Genomic DNA, 18,111 nt, shown 5'->3' with positions numbered 1-18,111 from the left:
AGGATGGCTCTTGGCTTCACTGCAATCCCCAACTCCCAGGCCACAGCTCGGTACCAGTCCATGGCCTGTTAGGAAACAGGCATATCACCCTCTAAGCTCCGCACCACCTCTCCCCAACCATGATAGCCGCCCCCACTCTCGGTCTGTGGTAAAATTGTCTTCCATGAAACTGGTCCCTGGTGCCAAAAATGTTGGGGACTGCTGTTAGGAGATGGTTCAGGCTAAGTGAAAGAAAAATGTTGGAACTATTGTGGCAGGTGGGGAAAGAAGGCATAACAGAGAGGTGGACATGCTAGAATGGCTATATTGTATAGGACTGGGAAACTCAGAAAATAACAGTGCTCTGCAGAAGGGCCCATTATTGAACATTCAGTTTACCAGAGCAATGAAGCATGCTCTGGCAGGAGTGGGGCTGGGAGCACCAGCTTGGCTAAGAGTCTCAGTGGCGCTTCTCCTCTGCAGACTGGCTGGTGATAGGAGCTGCTCCCTGGTAACAGTAGGGTGATGGGATCCTGAAATATAGGCCACGTGATGGTGTCTGTCAGAAGCATGGTAGGCATGATTCTCATGAAGAGTGATGTCAGGCCGGGAACTGACTGATTGAAGGAGAGGCCAGGTCCCTAGAAGGAAGGACCGTGCGACACCATGGCAAGTATATATGGCAGTTATTCCTCCACTCTTTCCCCCAAAGGGACCTATGGCCACTTACACTGATAACCTGTGCATTGGGAAGGGAGAATACTTAAACATTTCAAGGACAGTTGGGCAGAGAGTCCAATATGACATTGATACTTGGAGACCTGAAGTGTCATCATGGTCCCTCTGTTGGAATCAGGGCATGGCATGGGGACTCAGGCAATAAATGGATTCTGCTCATAATGAATCCATAGGTAGGCCCATTCAGTAGCCATTTCCAGGTGCCCAAATGTTATTTGGAATGAATATACTTTTTGGAAGAACCCCAAGATACTGTTTCCTTGGCCTGAGGATAAGAGCTACCATAGCGAGGAAGCCCAAGTGGATGATTCTGCAACTGCCTTCCCCAGCCAAGATAGTGAGTCAATACCGCAACATAGCAGCCTAGGAGGAATGGCGGAAGTTAGTGCCATCCTTAAAGACCTAAAGCAGCAGTTCCCAACCTTTTTGGCACCAGGGACCGGCTTCATGGAAGACAATTTTTCCACGGGCTGGGGGGTGGGGGGAGATGGAGCTCAGGTGATACGAATAATGGGGAGCGGCTGTAAATACAGATGAAGCTTCCCTCACCACTCACCTGCTGTGCAGCCTGGTTCCTAACAGGCCATGGACCAGTACCAGTCTGTGGCCTGGGGGTTGGGAACTGCAGACCTAAAGGCTTCAGGGGAGGGAGTGAATTACTTTTCCATTTAATTCACCAGTTAGGTACTTACAGGAGTCGGATAGATCTGGAAAACAGCAGTCGACACCACAAATAGTAACCATTACAGCCCTAATGACAGTTGTAAAGCTGGATGTGGTATATGCAGTTAACAAGGCCTTAGGCACATGAAGTGTAATTATTGATCTGGTGAATGCATTCTTTTACATCCCTATCAGAAAGGAAAATCAGAAATAGTTCATATTCACTCAGAATGGACAATATCAATTTGCATCTTGCCTCAGGGCTATGTTATCAAGTGGCTTACTATTTTGATGACATCATTACTAATCAGCATGAGCAAGAAATGGCAAGTTTATTGGAGGTCTTGCTGTCCAACAGGTGGGAGACAAACCTTACAAAGATTCAGGGGCCCAGTCCATGGTGCAGAATCTGTGGCTTTGGGGCCAAATGTGGACTTCTGGATTCTTGAATGTGGCCTTTTGACTGAATCCAAATTTTACAGAACAAATCCTTTTAATAAAGGGATTCATTCTGTGAAGTTTGGATTTGGTTGAGGGGCTGTACTTGAGGATCTGGAGGGCCACATGTTCCACCCCTCAGCCAGGGATGTGGTAGCATATCCTCTTGCAAGTAATGGACAAATTACTGCTTTTTTTTTTTTTTTTTTTTTAGAGGCAGAGTCTTGCTGTGTTGCCTGGGCTGGAGTGCAGTGGTGTGATCATGGCACACTGCAGCCTCAAATTCCTGGGCTCCAGTGCTTCTCTTGCCTCAGCCTTCCAAGTAGCTAGGCCACAAGTGCAGTGCTGCTGCACCTGGCTTAGTCACTGCATTTTTTTAACTTCCCACCACTAAGAAGAAAACATAGCACCTGATGGCATCTTTGGATTTTGGGAGTAAAGGCAGCACACCTTACATATGGGAATGCTGCTTAGGAAAGCGCTCTGTGAGAGATCTGGCGTATGAAGCAAGTGGCCCAGCTGATTAGACTTCCATCCTCACAGACCTGGTGTTGAGGTATCAGCGCTGGAAAAAGATGCCATGTGAAGTGTATGGCAAAACTCCAATAGAAGAATCTCAATGTAGACTCCTAGAAATCTGCAGCAAAGCAACACCATCTGCAGCAAAGAATTATACATTTTTTTAAAAAAACAGAAAACTCCTGCCATGCTTCTGGCCCCTGGTAGAAATGGAGCATGAGACCATAGGGACATCAAGTGACCAGGAAGCCAGAACTGCCCAACACAAGCTGGTTCTGTCAGACCCACCAAGAGGTGGGCCTGTAGCAATATGTTGTAAGTTGTAAGTGGTTCATTTAGTATTAGGTACAAGCAAGCCAGCAGGGACAACACAGCTGTGTGAGCAGGTGGCCCAGACTCCATAGCATTATCACTGCTGGCACTGGCACTTCTTATGGGGAGGGGCAGAGCTTTAAGACTAGCTAATGAAGATGCAAAAAGGTCAAGCTTGATCCACAGCAGGTTGGCTCAGTATGTGGTGCAAGCCAAAAATAGATTGTAGGTGCCCCACAGCCTGATTCAGGTAACCCTGGAAGACAGTGTTGAGGGAAGATCTAATGGGTAAAACTGGGCTGTGCACTTGACCATCCAGTTTGTGTGGAAAGAAAACATTTGGACCTCTGAGCAATGATGAGTGGCTTGACGAGGTGGTCAGGGACCTGGAATAAGAAGGATTGGAAGATCAGGGATGATGACCTCTCGGAGCAATGCATGTGGAGCAGTCTATGGGAGTGGATGTGAAGTGTTCCCCACCCAAGAACATTCACCACAGAACATGCAGCAAGACAGCCATATTAACAGAATGACCTGGCCTGCTGACATCTGCCAGCCCCTGTCCTCCACTGTCCCAGTGCCAGTGAAGTCACCATTGGGGGTGGGTGAGGCTGGGGTTGGGACCAACAACACCGGAGCCAATCCAGCTATTTCCCTGCTTGACATCTAACTCTCCAACAACAGATACCAAATGCTGAGTCTCCAATAGCATCATCTTTTGAGGAGAACAGTCACTTGATGGCAAGTTGATAACACAGCCCCTTGAACCAGAAAAAGTGATTCATTTTTTAAAAAATTTATTTATTTTTTGAGACAGGGTCTCGCTCTGTCACCCAGGTTGGAGTACAGTAGTGTGATCATAGCTTGCTGCAGCCTCAAACTCCTAGGCTCAAGCCATCCTCCTGCCTCAGCCTCCCAAGTAGCTAGGACTACAAAGCACATGACACCATGCTCAGTTAATTTTTTCTATTTTTATTAGTGACGAGGTCTTGCTGTTGCTCAGGTTGGTCTCAAACTCCTGGCCTCAAGCGATCTTCCCACCTCCGCCTCCCAAGTTTCTGGGACTACAAGTGCAAGCCACCATGTCCAGCCAGTGATTCATCTTGACTGGAACTGATACATGTTCCATGCATGGATTTGCCTTTCCTGTTCTCAGGGACTCAGCCCATTCAAGGCTCACAGAGTGATTCACTGACACAAGACCCCAAATACAGCTGAGGAGCTGCAGCAGTGGGCACCTAAGAGTGGGACCCACTGGTTCTCTCATTGCCCTGCACCAAGAAGCTGCCAGCCTGATTGACCAGCAGAATGGTTTGTGGAAGGCACAACTCAGGTGCAGCCTGAAAATGACACCTGCAGTGATGGAACAGTCACCTCCAGGGTGCAGTATACACTGCAAATTGTTGACCATTACATGGTCCAGTGTCCTCAGTTTGTATCATAAATGGATCTGGGACCCAAAAGGTGGAAGTCATCACTTCTAGTAACACACTTAAGAAGTTTGTGTTTCTCCTCCACTACTACCCAAAACACACAAGACACCTCAGGTTCTTCAGGTTTAAAGGTCTTGACTCCCAGAGGGGAAACCCTTCCAATGAGGGCATGGGAAGAGTGCCATTTGGTTTCAAGCTGTGGCTGCTGCCTCGTCATTTCAATCTCCTTATGCTAAGAGACTGGCAAGCAAGGCATGTAATTTTCATCCTTCTAGGGGTGATTGCCCTGGACACAGGAGGAGGTGGGACTGCTATTTTTAGCCTACATAACAGAGGCAGGGCAGGGAAGCACCCAGATGATAGATAGGACTGGTCACTTCTTGGTCCCCTGCCCAAATCTGATGGTAAATGAAGGGGCCGTGGCCAGAGAAGGGCATGGTGATCAGGGGCTTACCTCTTAGGGATAAGGATTTGAGTCACTTGATCAGGAAAGCCAAGCCACCTACACCAGCAGAGGCACGAAGCGAGAGAGAGGAGACCTTAGACTGGACAGTAGAGGAAGAAGATGAATGTCATTTGCAACCTTGAGATCAGCTGCAGAGAGATGTAGTTCATCCCATTACTTTCCTTTTATAAGTTTCCCCAGAAAGAGGACCACTAGAATCCTGTAGAAACTGCTCCTATAACGTGTCTGAAGCAGGTGGCTCTGAGCGGCACAGCATGGACTGCAGTGAGAACTGTAGTGCACAGATCCCCGTTGAAGCACTTGTCCCCAGGGCCTGGGAGGGCCCTTCCCGGTGATTGCCTGGCTGCAAAGAGCTGCTTTGTCCAAGGCCCTACCTTTTCTTCAGGAGCAACTGATCCAGTGACTGGTGCTGGCATATAAAGGCCCAGCTGCCTTGACCCACTCAGGGACAAATCTGCCAGGGCTATGCTTGGTCCAGAACAGGCCTTCGAGAGACTGCATTTCAGCCACCTTCTTCATTGGCCCAGTCCTACCTCCTTCACTCCCCAAATGCAAACCTTTATCCCAGAGTCATCCTCCCAGAGGACCTGACCTGTGCCGGCATACGTGCTTAACATCTTCATGTACATAAATGGGGAGGTTTGGTCATTGCTTTAAAAAATGGAATCATCACCTTCAGGTAACTGATAGAGCTGTAAGTCTATGTTTTTAATGGCTATGTATTTCATGATATGGACGTTATATAACATACTCATCAATTTCCTCTTGATTGGTATCTACTTTGTTTTCAGTCCTTTGCCATGATGTGCAATACCGCCATACATATTTTGGTTTAAACCTATTTACTATTGTGTATATTTCTTTGAAAGAGCTGAGAGTGAGATTGGTTAGATGATTGATATATTTTATATCTGTTTTTATTAAGGTGCTCTCTCTCCCATATATATATATAAAAGAGCACAAATATTCTAAGTTAATAGGTCAAAATTTCACAAACACAGCTCAAGAAAGAGAACATTATTAGCATTCCCAGGGACCCATCTTGTGCTCCTTTTGGGTCACTTCTCCCCTTCCCAATTCCCAAGAGTGATGTATGCATTTTTAATTTTAATAAGTCTTGACAGTTTGCTTTTCAAAAAGGTTCTAACTATTCACATTTTTACCAGCAATGCATGAGACTACCTCTTCACCTCCATATCCAGTTATATTTAATTTACTTTGCATTTACCTTACTATTAGTGAATTTGAGTATTATATTGTATTTGTTTGCTGTTTGGATTTGCTATTTTGTATATTTCATTTTCTATCCTTTGCTCATTTCCCTATTGAGTTGTTAGTCTTTTCTTGTCAATGTATAAGAACTTATATAATATAGATATTAACGCTTTGTCATTTTTGTTCCAAGTGTTTCCCCAGTGCATTTTTTTTTTCTTTTGGATGTGGTACTAGTCATATCATCCCTATTTCTTAATCTATTAAGTTTAATAGATTATCTTAATTTCTTCTAAGTCCTGGGTTCTCTCTCTGGGCTATCTATTCTGTCCTAGAGGTCTTTTCTCTTTTATTATTTTTTAAAGCTACATTTCTTGTTTCTTTTCAGATGTTTAGTGTTTCACATGCACTTTGAAATTATTGTATTACATTCGAAGATCCGTATACAGTCTCTAAATAAAATTGCCTTAAATTTATATTTGGAAGAAGCAAACATTTTTTGATACATATTCTAATGCTATGTCTTTTCATTTATACAGATCTTGTTTTATGCCATTTCTTAAGATTTTAAGTTTTCATCATCAAGGGGCTTGTGCCTTTTTTGTTGTGTTTATCCTAAGTATAACTTTTTTCTATTATAAATTAAATATTTTCCTCCATTTGCATTTCTTTGTTATAATAGTTCCAATAAAGGGAACATCACAGTGGTTAAGAGCACAGACTCCCGAGTCACGTTGCCTGGGGTTAAATCTTGGTTCCATCACTTATTGTTCAGCCCAGGCTTATTAAAATTATAACAAAAATCTAAGTTGTAAATTTGTATTAATGATAGTTTACTGAACCTTTAATTGTTCCATTGCAGTATTATTCAGTCTAAGAATTTCTTCAAACTTTGAATACTTACTAGTTTTCTCTAAAATGCTGACCTTGGGTTTTTAGAGACAAATATTCAAATGCAAATGCCAAGTAATGATTTTTAATAAACATTTCATAATTACAAAGATCTGTCTCCAGTTAATTTGAAGATAATTTGTGTAAATACTTACTGCAGTGATAATATGCATTTTGGTTCTGAATTTTATCACATTGTTTTAAGTAAATTAATAATGAGTAAATAGCATGATAGTGGCTATTTTCAATGTTTAGTTAATTGTATTACTTAGATTTCAGTGTTTCTTTAATGCCCCATGTTTCTTTTTTGTTGCTGTAAAAGCTGCAGAAGTGATAAACAGATCCAGTTTTAAGTATTCAGTACTACTTGAAGATGGGAAAAATCAATCATTGGAAAAAAAGGTAAATCATTGCAAATATGAATAATTCTGAACAGATAACCTTCACTTGTTCAACAAATACTTATTAAGTGTCCTACTATATACTAGGTACTGTGGATTTAATGGTTTTTAAAAAAGGAGTTCTTGCTCTCTAGGAGCTTATAGTTTAATTTGAATGTGGGGAAGTGTGAGAGAAGTAGGATACATCTCTACAACATAGGGTACTAAGTGCAGTGAGAGAAGTTAAGTTCAGAGTGCTCTGGGAACAATAGGAAGAATATCTAACCCATTTTTGTGCTGTTGCATTTTGTTTTTCTAGGTGTTGGGGAGAAGAGTCTGAGTTGTCTTTCTGAAGTGAGAAAATTTTATCTGACCTGAGATCTATTAGATGGTTAGGATCCTCACCTTTAGAGAGTGGTGGGACATTGAGAATATTTTTCAGATTAAAGGAGAGCTTGGGACTTTGGGGTAGTGGAAATAATAGAAGTTCATGCAGAAAGGCAGGGGTATAAAATTCACAATGGGAGAGTGTTTATGGTTTGGGCTTGAGAGGAGAGATAAGAAGAGGTCATATCACTAAAGACCTGTGTTTGAAAGAGATGGAGGCAGCATGGTGGTTAAGAGAATGGACTCGAGTAAATGACCTGTGTTCAAGACCCAACCTAACTTAATTTAAACCTAAACTCCCTATAGGAAAGTGGGATAATAATAGGACCTATCTCTTGGGTTGATAGGACGATTATCTGCCCTTGGAGTGGAGGGAACACAGAGAAGGGACTCTTCTCTTCTTCCTTCTGTAAGTGAATGGAAATTATATCTCTCAGTGGTGTACAAATTGTGCTCCTTGGATCGCTAAAGCAAAGGTCTTCAAACTTTTTGTTCCCTCTCGCTCAAAAGAATTTTGAAGAGCCCACTCCAGCCTGGCCAACAGTGAGACCCTGATTTTAAAAAAAGAATTTTGAAAAGCCACGTACCTCCTTGCGTATTTTAAAGTTGAAATTTAAATATTCATCACAAGTTTAAAAAGTTGCAAAGAACATGATTTCTGATATATTGTTAGTATTGACATTTAAAAAACTTAAAATATAGCCGCTACAATTAAATACTGTACTTTGGCAATTGATATCTATACTCATCTCTTTAAAATACATGAGCAAGATCTTGAACAGTCCAAAATTTTATATTTTTCTTTTTCTCCTTGAATTCTTTTTCTTGTATACTCCTCCACAACATTTTTAATTTATATAATTTTATGCTTGAGAGTCTGTTCTCTGCAATAAAAATATGAATAGAAATTAAAATTTTTTCCATGATATATGACCAACATTTTCTTTCAAAATTATTTTTAAGGTAAATGAATACACAGTTGTTCAAAGCAAAATATATATTACATATTTGAAAATAAACATAAAACATAAAGTGTTATTGTAAATGAATCCTATAATGAAATGGGTAAGGATACCTTTTCCCCCTCAGTTAGTCTATGGTTCTATCAATGTATATTGCATATTGCTGGAATGAGACAGGAAGAGGGTTGCTACTGAGGTGTGTTATTTTAAAAATTTTTAGTAGATAATTTAACATATTATCAAATAGTTTTGATGATTTCACTTTCTCTGTAAATGGCCTTTACTTGGAAGTTGTAAATTATTAATCTACACTCTTAAGCACATATGCAGCATACTCCATCCATGACATCTCCCATTACATGCATGATTCTCAGAACAGGGGTTGGAGGCTTTTTGAGCTCCTGCCTATTCCAGCCCCATGATCCAGATATGCACCTACCTTGGCTGAAAAAAATCACTACTCTAGAAGATACTATATGGTTTCATTAGAAAGTTTGATCATAGATAGTGTGGAGCTTGTGTCTCCACATTACCTTAGACAAGTTTTTATCAGAAATTAGTTTGGTTTATAGATATGTCATGTGAATCCACATTCTAATGAAATATTTTTCCATTTTTCTGTAGAATCTTAAATCTTTAACAAGCCAGACATCAAGAGGTTCCACCAAGCTCTCTCCTCAGTCCTCTAGTGTCAGCTGTACACATCAGCTATCTACTGACCAAAAACAGAAGAGCAACAGCTCACTGGCTCTTTCCAGTTGTTTAATTCCAGAGTGTAATCCAGAGGCCTCAGTTCTACAGAAAATGGAGCATAAAAGAAAGAATGTTCTAGAGGAAAATACAAATAATGAAAATAATGGAAGCATGACTCTTAAAAGAAAACCTATTACATATAATAATTCATCAGAGAAAAGAAATAAACAAATGGCATTGGAACAAGATGCTGAAGAGGTTGAAGCCTACTTAAATTCTGGGAACTCAAAATCATTTAAAAAACATTTTTGTGATATTCGGTGTTTGGATGATTTGGCAAAAAGCCAGCTGATTGAAATGCTCAAACAGGCAGTAGTGCTGGTGGTAACTCTGATGTATAAGGATGGTTCAACCCAGCTAAGAGCTGACCAGGTTAGGAAACAGTGTTGGTTTTTATTTGTTGTTTTAGCACCATAAAAGAAGCCCATTTTCTTAGTGTCTGACTTTGGAGAACTAGAAATAAGATTTTAAGCCTCTCCTGTCCCCCACAATGGTAAGTCATTGACAATGCTTAGTTCCCATTAGATTTTTAGGAAACTGCCAAACTGTTTTCCAGAGTAGATGTACCATTTTACATTCTACTGGCAACGTACAAGGGTCTCAAATTCTCAACCTCCTTGCCAATACTTGTCTGTCTTTTTGGTTTTAACCATTCTAGTGAGTATGAGTATGAGGTTGTGGTTTTAAATTGCATTTCCCTATTAGCTAATGACATTAAGCATCTTTTCGTGTGCTTATTGGCCATTCATGTATCTTCTTTGGTGAAATGTCTGTTCGAATTTTTTGCCCAATTTAAAATTGGGTTATTTGTGTTTTATTTTGGATCCTAAGAGTTCTTCACAAATTCTTATACAAGGCCCTTATAAGAAATATGATTTACAGTTCTTCCAATCCAAGGCTTTTTAAAAAATTTTCTTGATGTTGTCTTTTGAAGCACAAAGTTTTTTAAATTTGATGAACTCTAATTTATTAATTTTTTTCTTTTATTGCTTGTGCTTCTGTTGTTATACAAAAGTATGGTTTGCCTATCCCAGGTCAAGATAATTTACTCCTGTTTTCTTCTAAGAGTTTTATAGTTTTAGTTCTTTCATTTACATCTGTGATCCATTTTGAGTTAATTTTTGTATATGGTATGAGACAAGGTCACAAATTCACCCTTTGCATGTGGCTATCCATTTGTCCCAGCACCATTTGTTGAAAAAACTCCTTTCTCCATTGGATTTTCTTGGCACTTTTATCAAAAATCAATTGACTATAAATTTTATTGAAAATCAATTGACTGTAGGATTTATTTCTGGATGTTCAATTCTTTCCATTAATTTTTGTGCTATCCTTATGACACCTATCACACTGTCTTGATTACTGGAGCCTTGTAGTAAGTTTTGAAATCAGGAAGCATGAGTCCTCCAATTTTGTGTTTTTCAAGATTGTTTTGGGTTTTATGGTTCTTTTGCATTTCCATAAAAATTTTAGGAATAGTCAATTTATGCAAACATCCAAATGGGATTTTGATACAAATTGTGTTCAATCTATAGATTAATTTTGGGAATCTTGCCATCTTAATGGTATTGAGTTTTCTGATCCAGGAACATGGGGCGTCTCTCTGTTTATTTAAGACTTTAATTTCTTTTAGCAATGTTTTATAGTTTTCAGGGTAGTATGCGAGGCTTGCTTTACCTTTCATGTTTGAGAAGGACATTTTGCTGGCTAAAGAATGTAAGTTGATAGTTTTTTCTTTCAGTACTTTAAAGATGTTGCTCTACTGTTTTCTAACTTGCTCTATTTTGCCCACGAGAAATCTGCTGTCATTCTTATCTTTGTTTCTATCTATATAATGTGTTTTGCCCCACTGGCTTCTTTTAAGGTTTTTTCTTTATCATTGGTTTCAAGCAATTTGATTATCATGTATTTTTCTTGGTGTAGTTTTCTTCATGTTTCCTGTACTTGAGGTTTATTGATCATCTTGATTATAAAGATTAACTTGGGGAGAAGTGACAAACTTAATTATGTTGAGTTTTTTAATCCTTGAGTATGGTATGTCTCATTGTTTAGGTCTTCTCTGATTTCTTTCATCAGCATTTTGTAGTTTTCAGCATACAGATCCTGTACATATTTTGTTGATTTATACCTAAGTATTTCATTTTTTGGAGTTATTATAAATCATAGTATTTTAAAATTTCCATTTTTACATGTTTATTGCTAGTATATAAAATACATTTGATTTTGTGCTTTGATCTTGTGTCCTGCAACCTTCTAAATTCACAGATTAATTTCAGATTTTTTTATAGACTCCTTTGGATTTTCGACACAGAGATTCGTGTCATCTGTAAATAGAGACAGTGTAATGCTCCCTTTCTGATTTGTATGCCTTTTATTTCTTTTTCCTATCATGTTGCACTGCCTAAGTCATCCATTATGATGTTGAATAGTATAGAAGACCAGATTTGGAGTAAAATCATGGGTGGCTTTTAGTCTTGTAAGTAAAAGAGCTCTTCATTTACAAATTTAATTTTAGGACTTTTCTCTTTCTCTCTGCTTAATTATAAAATGTGACATATCTTTCTTGAATGGATGTGTTGTCTGTGTTTAATTTTGAAACTTTATTGTGTATTAACAGGCTCCACTTTCCTCTGTTGAAGGAATTGTCATGTTACTCAAGTGCCAAGCAGAAGGCAGCTGTGGAGGTGGGGAGGCCCCTGCCTGTGGCAGTGTTCTGGGGGAGGCCTTCCTGTCTGGTGATCAGTGTATCTATATACAAACAGAGCACTCTTCTATCAGGGGCCAAGAAAAAAGGGCACATAATCAATTTGCCAGGTAAGAAATCTTCACTCATTATTTTAAATCCTACTTACATGCTGCTTTATCGTAATGTGAAGTTACCTAAGTTCCAATTTTAATTTTTTAAACTTTTAGAAGTTTTGTATGGGCACATGAAAACAAAATGGATCTAAATGATAAAAACTTCTGCAAACACTGGTCCTCTCTCCCCTAGAGAGCTTCTGGAATGGAGTTGGCATCCTTCTGTAAGAGCCTGCTCCAGGATTTGAGTAAACTTCACAATGAGAAGTCGAGGAGAAAAACATTGTCCCCATGGTCTGAAAACCCCCTGTCACTGCCAGAGCCCCAGATGATTCTCCCCATCACACTTGTTCACTCACTTATAGAAATGAAGTTATCACTGCTTGCAAACAGTAAATTGTCCTCAATAATACCAAGGATAGTAAGAGTTCCAAAGTTCCATGTCTATGAAAATAGGCAAGGCTTGTCTCTCATGTACCTGTCCTTAAAATCACGGAATTTTAAAGCAGGCAGAGATGCTCCCGTTGCCCCTTCTCAATCCTGAAAAGCTCTTTCTGATTTGAAGCTTGAGCCCCTCCTGATTATTCACTTAGGTTGTCCACCTGATGGATTTTTGCCTTGGATGGGGGCATCTGCTACCTTCCCAGCCCTTTCTGTTGAAGGTCAATTAACTACTCTGGGGGAGCTCCCTGAAGCCAATCACCCTAAAAAGGGGTTCAAGGCAGCTCCGGAGAAAGGCAGGCCCAGTACTAGCACTTCCATGCCTTATATAGGCTTGCTGGGCTCTGGGTGGTTATTAGGTAACTTTTTGGGGAGAAGGGGACAATGTTTGATAAACATAGCCTTCTGCTCCCAACAGAACCCTTAACCTTCTTTGTATGTAATTTCCTTTTTAAAGAACAATTAGGCGGGTCTAGTGTATGGAGGACCCTTGTGAGGATAAAGCCCTAGTATTTGGGTGGCCTTTTCTAAATTCCAGATTCATATAACCTACTCAGCATTCTCCACTTGGACATCTAGTAGTCATTTCATCCTAACGTGTCCAAAACTGTGCTCCTGTATTCCCCTGGACCCTGCCCTATGGCCTGATTGCCTTAGTCAGCATCAGTAGTAGTCCTCCATGAGCTCAGGTCAAAAGTCTTGGTGTTATCTCTAACTTCTTTTTTCTATGAACCATATCCAAGCTCTTTGTGAATCCTATTGGCTCTGTCTTCAAAGTATAGTTAGAATCTGCGCTACTCTTATCCACTCTGCTGCTGCCACTCGATGCAAGCCATTACCTCTGGACTGAACCACTGTAAGGGCTTCCAGACTAGACCCCTGCTTCTACCTGCCCCTTCAGTCTGTTTTTAGCACAGCATCTAGAGCCAAACTATTAAAACGTAAATCAGATCACATCTTTCCCCTGCTCAAGACCCTCTAACAGCTCTTGCTTTGCTCTGAAAAAAAGCCAAAGTCATTACTACTTGGCCTTTTGGCTAAGATCAAGTGTAGAAAAGCAAGAGTCCCTGTGGTGGCCCTTGAGGCCTGCATGCTCCGGGCCCTCCACTGCCTCTGACCTCCCAGCCTCTCAGTGTACTCTAGCCCCTTGCTGTTCTTGACCATGTGGAACACGCCTCTACCCACAGGCCTTGTATGAGGGGCTCTCCCCTCCTGCAGCATTCCCCCAGATATCTGTATGGTTTGCTGCCTCTTTCCTTTATGCTTTTCTCTAAACAAACAAACAAAAAGTGAATATGAAAACATAAAAGTAGAGAGTAGTATACACATCCACCCAGACCAATATTATCAAAGATTTTTCCATGCTTCCTTCATCTATCCCTTTTTCAGGGAAGGGGAGAGACTGGGATTAAAGAAAATCCTAGACCTGTCATTTTGCCCTCACATGTCACAAGGTGCAACTCTGAAAAATATGGGTTTTTTTATTTTTTTTTTTTATAGCCACAGTGCCATTTTCAAACTTAACAAATTAACAATACCCAGTCCAAATTTAAAGTTACCCAGTGGTTTCGAAAATGTCCATCTAGATAGGATCAAGATGGCTGACTAGACAGATAGTGTGTGCCTCCTCCATGTAGAGGAAACTGATTATCTAGGCAAAAACTCAAGGATTCAACAGGGAAGCGATAGGAGGCGCCAAAGTGGTTAAGGAGAGAGTTCGGGGCAACTTGCCTAGCCAGGGGCTGGCTAATAGCCAGGGGAAGCTCCTGGATGTGGTGAAGTAGTAAGAGAGAAGCCCCCAGAGCTCCACTCTCCAAGACAAACTTTTACAATCTTGACTACAAGAGAACCCCCAACCCATGCAGGCCTCTGGCCTAACAAAAGGAGCTGCTTGGAGATTGTACAGAGACATTGTTCCAAAAAAGGAACTCATGCAGAAGCCCATGCACATCTGAGCCTAGAACAGCTTGACCCAGGGGCCATTCTGAGAAACTAGATACCAGGGAACCGTGGGTGTGCCTGCAGCCACTGTGCAGCTCTGAGGAGGGATAGAGGGGCCCAGGAGCTCACACACACTCCTGGGAAGGTCCCTACCGCCCTGCTGTGGGTTGCTATTGAGACTGAGATGTGGGTAGACAGCATTTTCCAGTTTCTCACCCACGCTGACTGCCTGGGAGGGGCCCCAGGCTTTCTGGTTGCAGGTCCAAGGCATCATTTTGAGAGTTTTATCCTGGAATGTACCCTGCCCTCAGGTTGGGTTTGGGCTTGATGCAGCTGCAGCCCCTGCCTGGCTGGGGAGGGGCAGAGAAGCCAGGCTTTCCAGCATGCATCTGGCTCCTGTTGGATCAAGCCTCAAGCAAACTGCACTCCCCACAGTTTCTTGCCAGCACAGCCTGCCTGAGAAGGGGCTCACCCTCTCTGGTCAGGGGCCCAAGGTGCTAGTTTAGAAGTATAAAGATGGGCAGTGCCCTGCCCTTGGACTGAGTTCAGGCAGACACAGCTGCAGTCCTGTCCAGCTGGGGAGGGACAGAGAAGCCTGAGCTCTCCTACCTACTGCTAGAACAATTCCTATTGCCCTGCTATAAGCTGCAGTGAGACCAAGACAGGAGCAGACAGCACTCTGCCCAGCATCTTGCCCATGCTGTTTTCTTGGAGAGGCCCCATCCTCTCAGGTCACAGGCCCAAGGCACCATTTTGGGAGCTTAAAGCTGGGCAGCTTGGGAAGGGATGTGGAGAAGGGGACCTCCTCTCCTCCAACCATGCAGCATTGCTCATATAGCTGCCTCTGCTCCTAAGCATGAGTTTTTGCTGTGAATGAGCTGCAGGACAGCCAGTTTCAGGCTTGCAGGAGTGGGTATACCCCCAATAGTACTCTCCTTACTGCACTCAGGTTCTGCACAGAGGGTGTGGCTCATTTCCCTCCCTTCACGGACAAGCAGTGAAGCTGCCTCGACCTGGGAATCTCAGCCCCTGGGATTCTACATCACTGGATCCGCAGCCAACACCTCCCAGCACCCACTCAGACTGCAGCATCCTTGGGGGACCAGTGGGTTCCAGGGGAACTGTGGTCTCCTGGAGGTTGGGCATTCAGGGCAGGCCACTTCCAGCCAACAGGAGAGTGCAGCATGCCAGAGGGCTCCTTAGGACAAAGGGGACCAGGGCACCAACTCTCCACCATTTAGGGCTTTGCTTTCCTCCTCTCCTTCCCTGCGCACTGCTTCTGAGGCAGCCATGGCTGTTTCCACCCAGGACAGACAAGGGTTCCACAGGGGAAGATTAAGCCAGGACACTTGTGAGCAGCTGCTCCATATCTGACAGAGTGCCTATCACACCCAGTCTTCCACGGAGCTTGGAGCTCACTCTTTTCCTTCCAAAAAAAAAAGTAAAAACCACAGCAGGCTCTTTTGTGTGCCTCAAGAACAAAAGCTACCACCTCCCCTAAGGGTGGGCAGTGCTAATAGTCCTCTCCCCAGGCTGCCTGTCTCCTCTGGGAGGAGCCTGTCCTCCCTGGGTTAAGTCCCACAACCATACTTCCCCTGCTAGAGCATTTCAGCCACAGGCCACAGCCAGCCTGGTTGCCCTGTACATAGTAGGTTGAGCTGCCTCCACCACCTCTGCTTCAGCTGGGCCAAGGTGGGAGCTGGGGATCTGGGTGCTTTTGTGCCCCTGTAGGACAGAGACTGCTGCCACTGCCAAGAAAGGGAGGTGTGAGGGACATATGTGTCCCACAGATGCCTGCCACTGCTAATCTCATCAAGAGGAACTCAACCCTCCCATTTCAGCTTCACAGTGCCTCTGTCCTCCTGCCTGAGCATTCATCCAGAGCAGGAGATCACCCCACCCCTCACTATCACAGCCAGCACCTGAACTCAGGGGAGCTTAAGAGCAAGTGTGCCAGCCTGATCTCAATCTGGTCCCCCCAGGACTCAAGTATGCCATCTGGGGTCTGGGAACTGGCGATAACCTAACCTAGTCCACCATGATTGGGACCTGAACATTCTCCCAGGGGTCTGAGATCCAGCCACCCCAAATTGCCAGCAACTCCATGGTGGGTACCTACTTGCATGAGCCTAAAGGGAGTGTATCTCTTTCTCTCTACACTGAGCAGCAGAGTTCATAGCAAAGAACAGGTGAGCTGCAAAGCTAACTGTTTTGAGCTGAGGGGAGAATTTCCAGATGAGAAGTTTCCAGATAAGAACTCTGGCAACATGAAAAAACAGGCTCTTTTAACACCCCAAAGGATCACACTGGCTCTCCAACAATGGACTCCAACCAAATGGAAATCTTTGAAATGTCAGATGTGGAATTCAAAATATGAATCACAAGCAAGCTCAATAGGATCGATGAGAAAGGTGAAAACCAACACAAAGAAATGGAAAAAATAATTCAGGACATGAATGAAAAATCCATTAAAGAGATATATTTTAAAAATAAAATAACAGAACTTCTGGAAACAAAAGAGTCATTTAGAGAATTTAAAAATATAGCAGAAGTCTTAACAGACTAAAAGCAAGCAGAAGAAAAAATTCCAGAGCTTGAAAACAAGGCTTTCAAATTAACCCAGTCAGTCAAAAATAAAGAAAAAAGAATCAAAAGAAAGGAACAAAATATCTAAGAAATACGGGATTATGTAAAACACTCAAACATAAGAATCATAGGTATCCCCAAGGGAGAAGAAGAAAAAGCAAAAAGTGTGGAAAACCTATCTGAGGGAATAATGGAGGAAAACTTCCCTTGTTTTGCTAGAGATTGAGACACCTATATTCAAGAAAGTCAGTGGACTCCTGGAAGATTCATTGCAAATAGTACATTACCAAGGCACATGGACATCAGTCTGGCCAAAGTCTAAGTGAAGGAGGAAATCCTACAAGCTGCAAGAAAAAAGTATCAGGTAACTTACAAAGGAAAGCCGATGAGACTAACAACAGACTTATCAACAGAAACCTTAAAAGCCAGAAGGGATTAGGATCCCATCTTTAGTCTTCTTAAACAGAATAACTGTCAGCCAAAAATTTTGTATCTGGCAAAACTAAGTGTCATAAAGGAAGGAGAAAAAAATCTTTCCCTGATGAGCAAACACTAAGGAATTTGTCACCACTGGACCTGCCCTACAAGAAATGCTCAAAAGTTCTTTAAACACCAAAAAGTACGGTGGATACTAACCAGTGTAAAAACATTCAAAAGTAAAAACTCACAGCTCTTATAAAACAGTAACAAGGGAGGGTACAAAGCAACTAGGTAACAATCAACATGATAACTGGAACAAGTATCACTTATCAATATTGAATGTAAGTGGTCTAAATGCCCCACTTAAAAGATATAGATTGATGGAATGGGTAAACACCCCCCTCCCCAAAATATTTACTGTCTCCAGGAAACCCATTTAACTCATGAAAAGTCACATGTACTCAAGGTAAAAGAGTGGAAAAAAATATTACACACAGATGGAAAACAAAAGCAAGCAGGATTAGCTGTTCTTATATCAGATAAAACAGACTTTAAATAAACAATATTAAAAAAAGATGGTCATTACATAATGATAAAGGGAACAATTCAACAAGAAGATACAGCAATCCTAAATATATGAACATCTAACATCAGATCTTGTAGATTCATAAAACAAATACTGCTAGACCTAAGAAATGAAATAAACATCAACTTAATAATAGTGGGGGACTTCAACACTCCACTGACAAAATTAGATCATTGAGGCAGAATATTAGCAAAGAAATGCTGGA

At 41.8% G+C, this 18,111-nt stretch overlaps 1 protein-coding gene across 1 annotated transcript in view; it reads left to right on the top strand.

Annotated features, from left to right (window-relative positions):
• Positions 1–18,111, top strand: part of POLN (DNA polymerase nu) — a 151,881-nt gene that overhangs the window by 9,580 nt on the left and 124,190 nt on the right. Inside the window, exons 2-4 of the mRNA XM_069496180.1 lie at positions 6,974–7,053; positions 9,005–9,505; positions 11,751–11,947. Coding sequence (XP_069352281.1) covers positions 6,974–7,053; positions 9,005–9,505; positions 11,751–11,947 — 778 coding nt within the window. The remainder of the gene's footprint in view (positions 1–6,973; positions 7,054–9,004; positions 9,506–11,750; positions 11,948–18,111) is intronic.

This window comes from Eulemur rufifrons, chromosome 20 (genome assembly GCF_041146395.1).
Source record: "Eulemur rufifrons isolate Redbay chromosome 20, OSU_ERuf_1, whole genome shotgun sequence".
Taxonomy (NCBI): Eukaryota; Metazoa; Chordata; class Mammalia; order Primates; family Lemuridae; genus Eulemur; species Eulemur rufifrons.
This window is presented reverse-complemented; position numbering and strand designations above follow the sequence as displayed.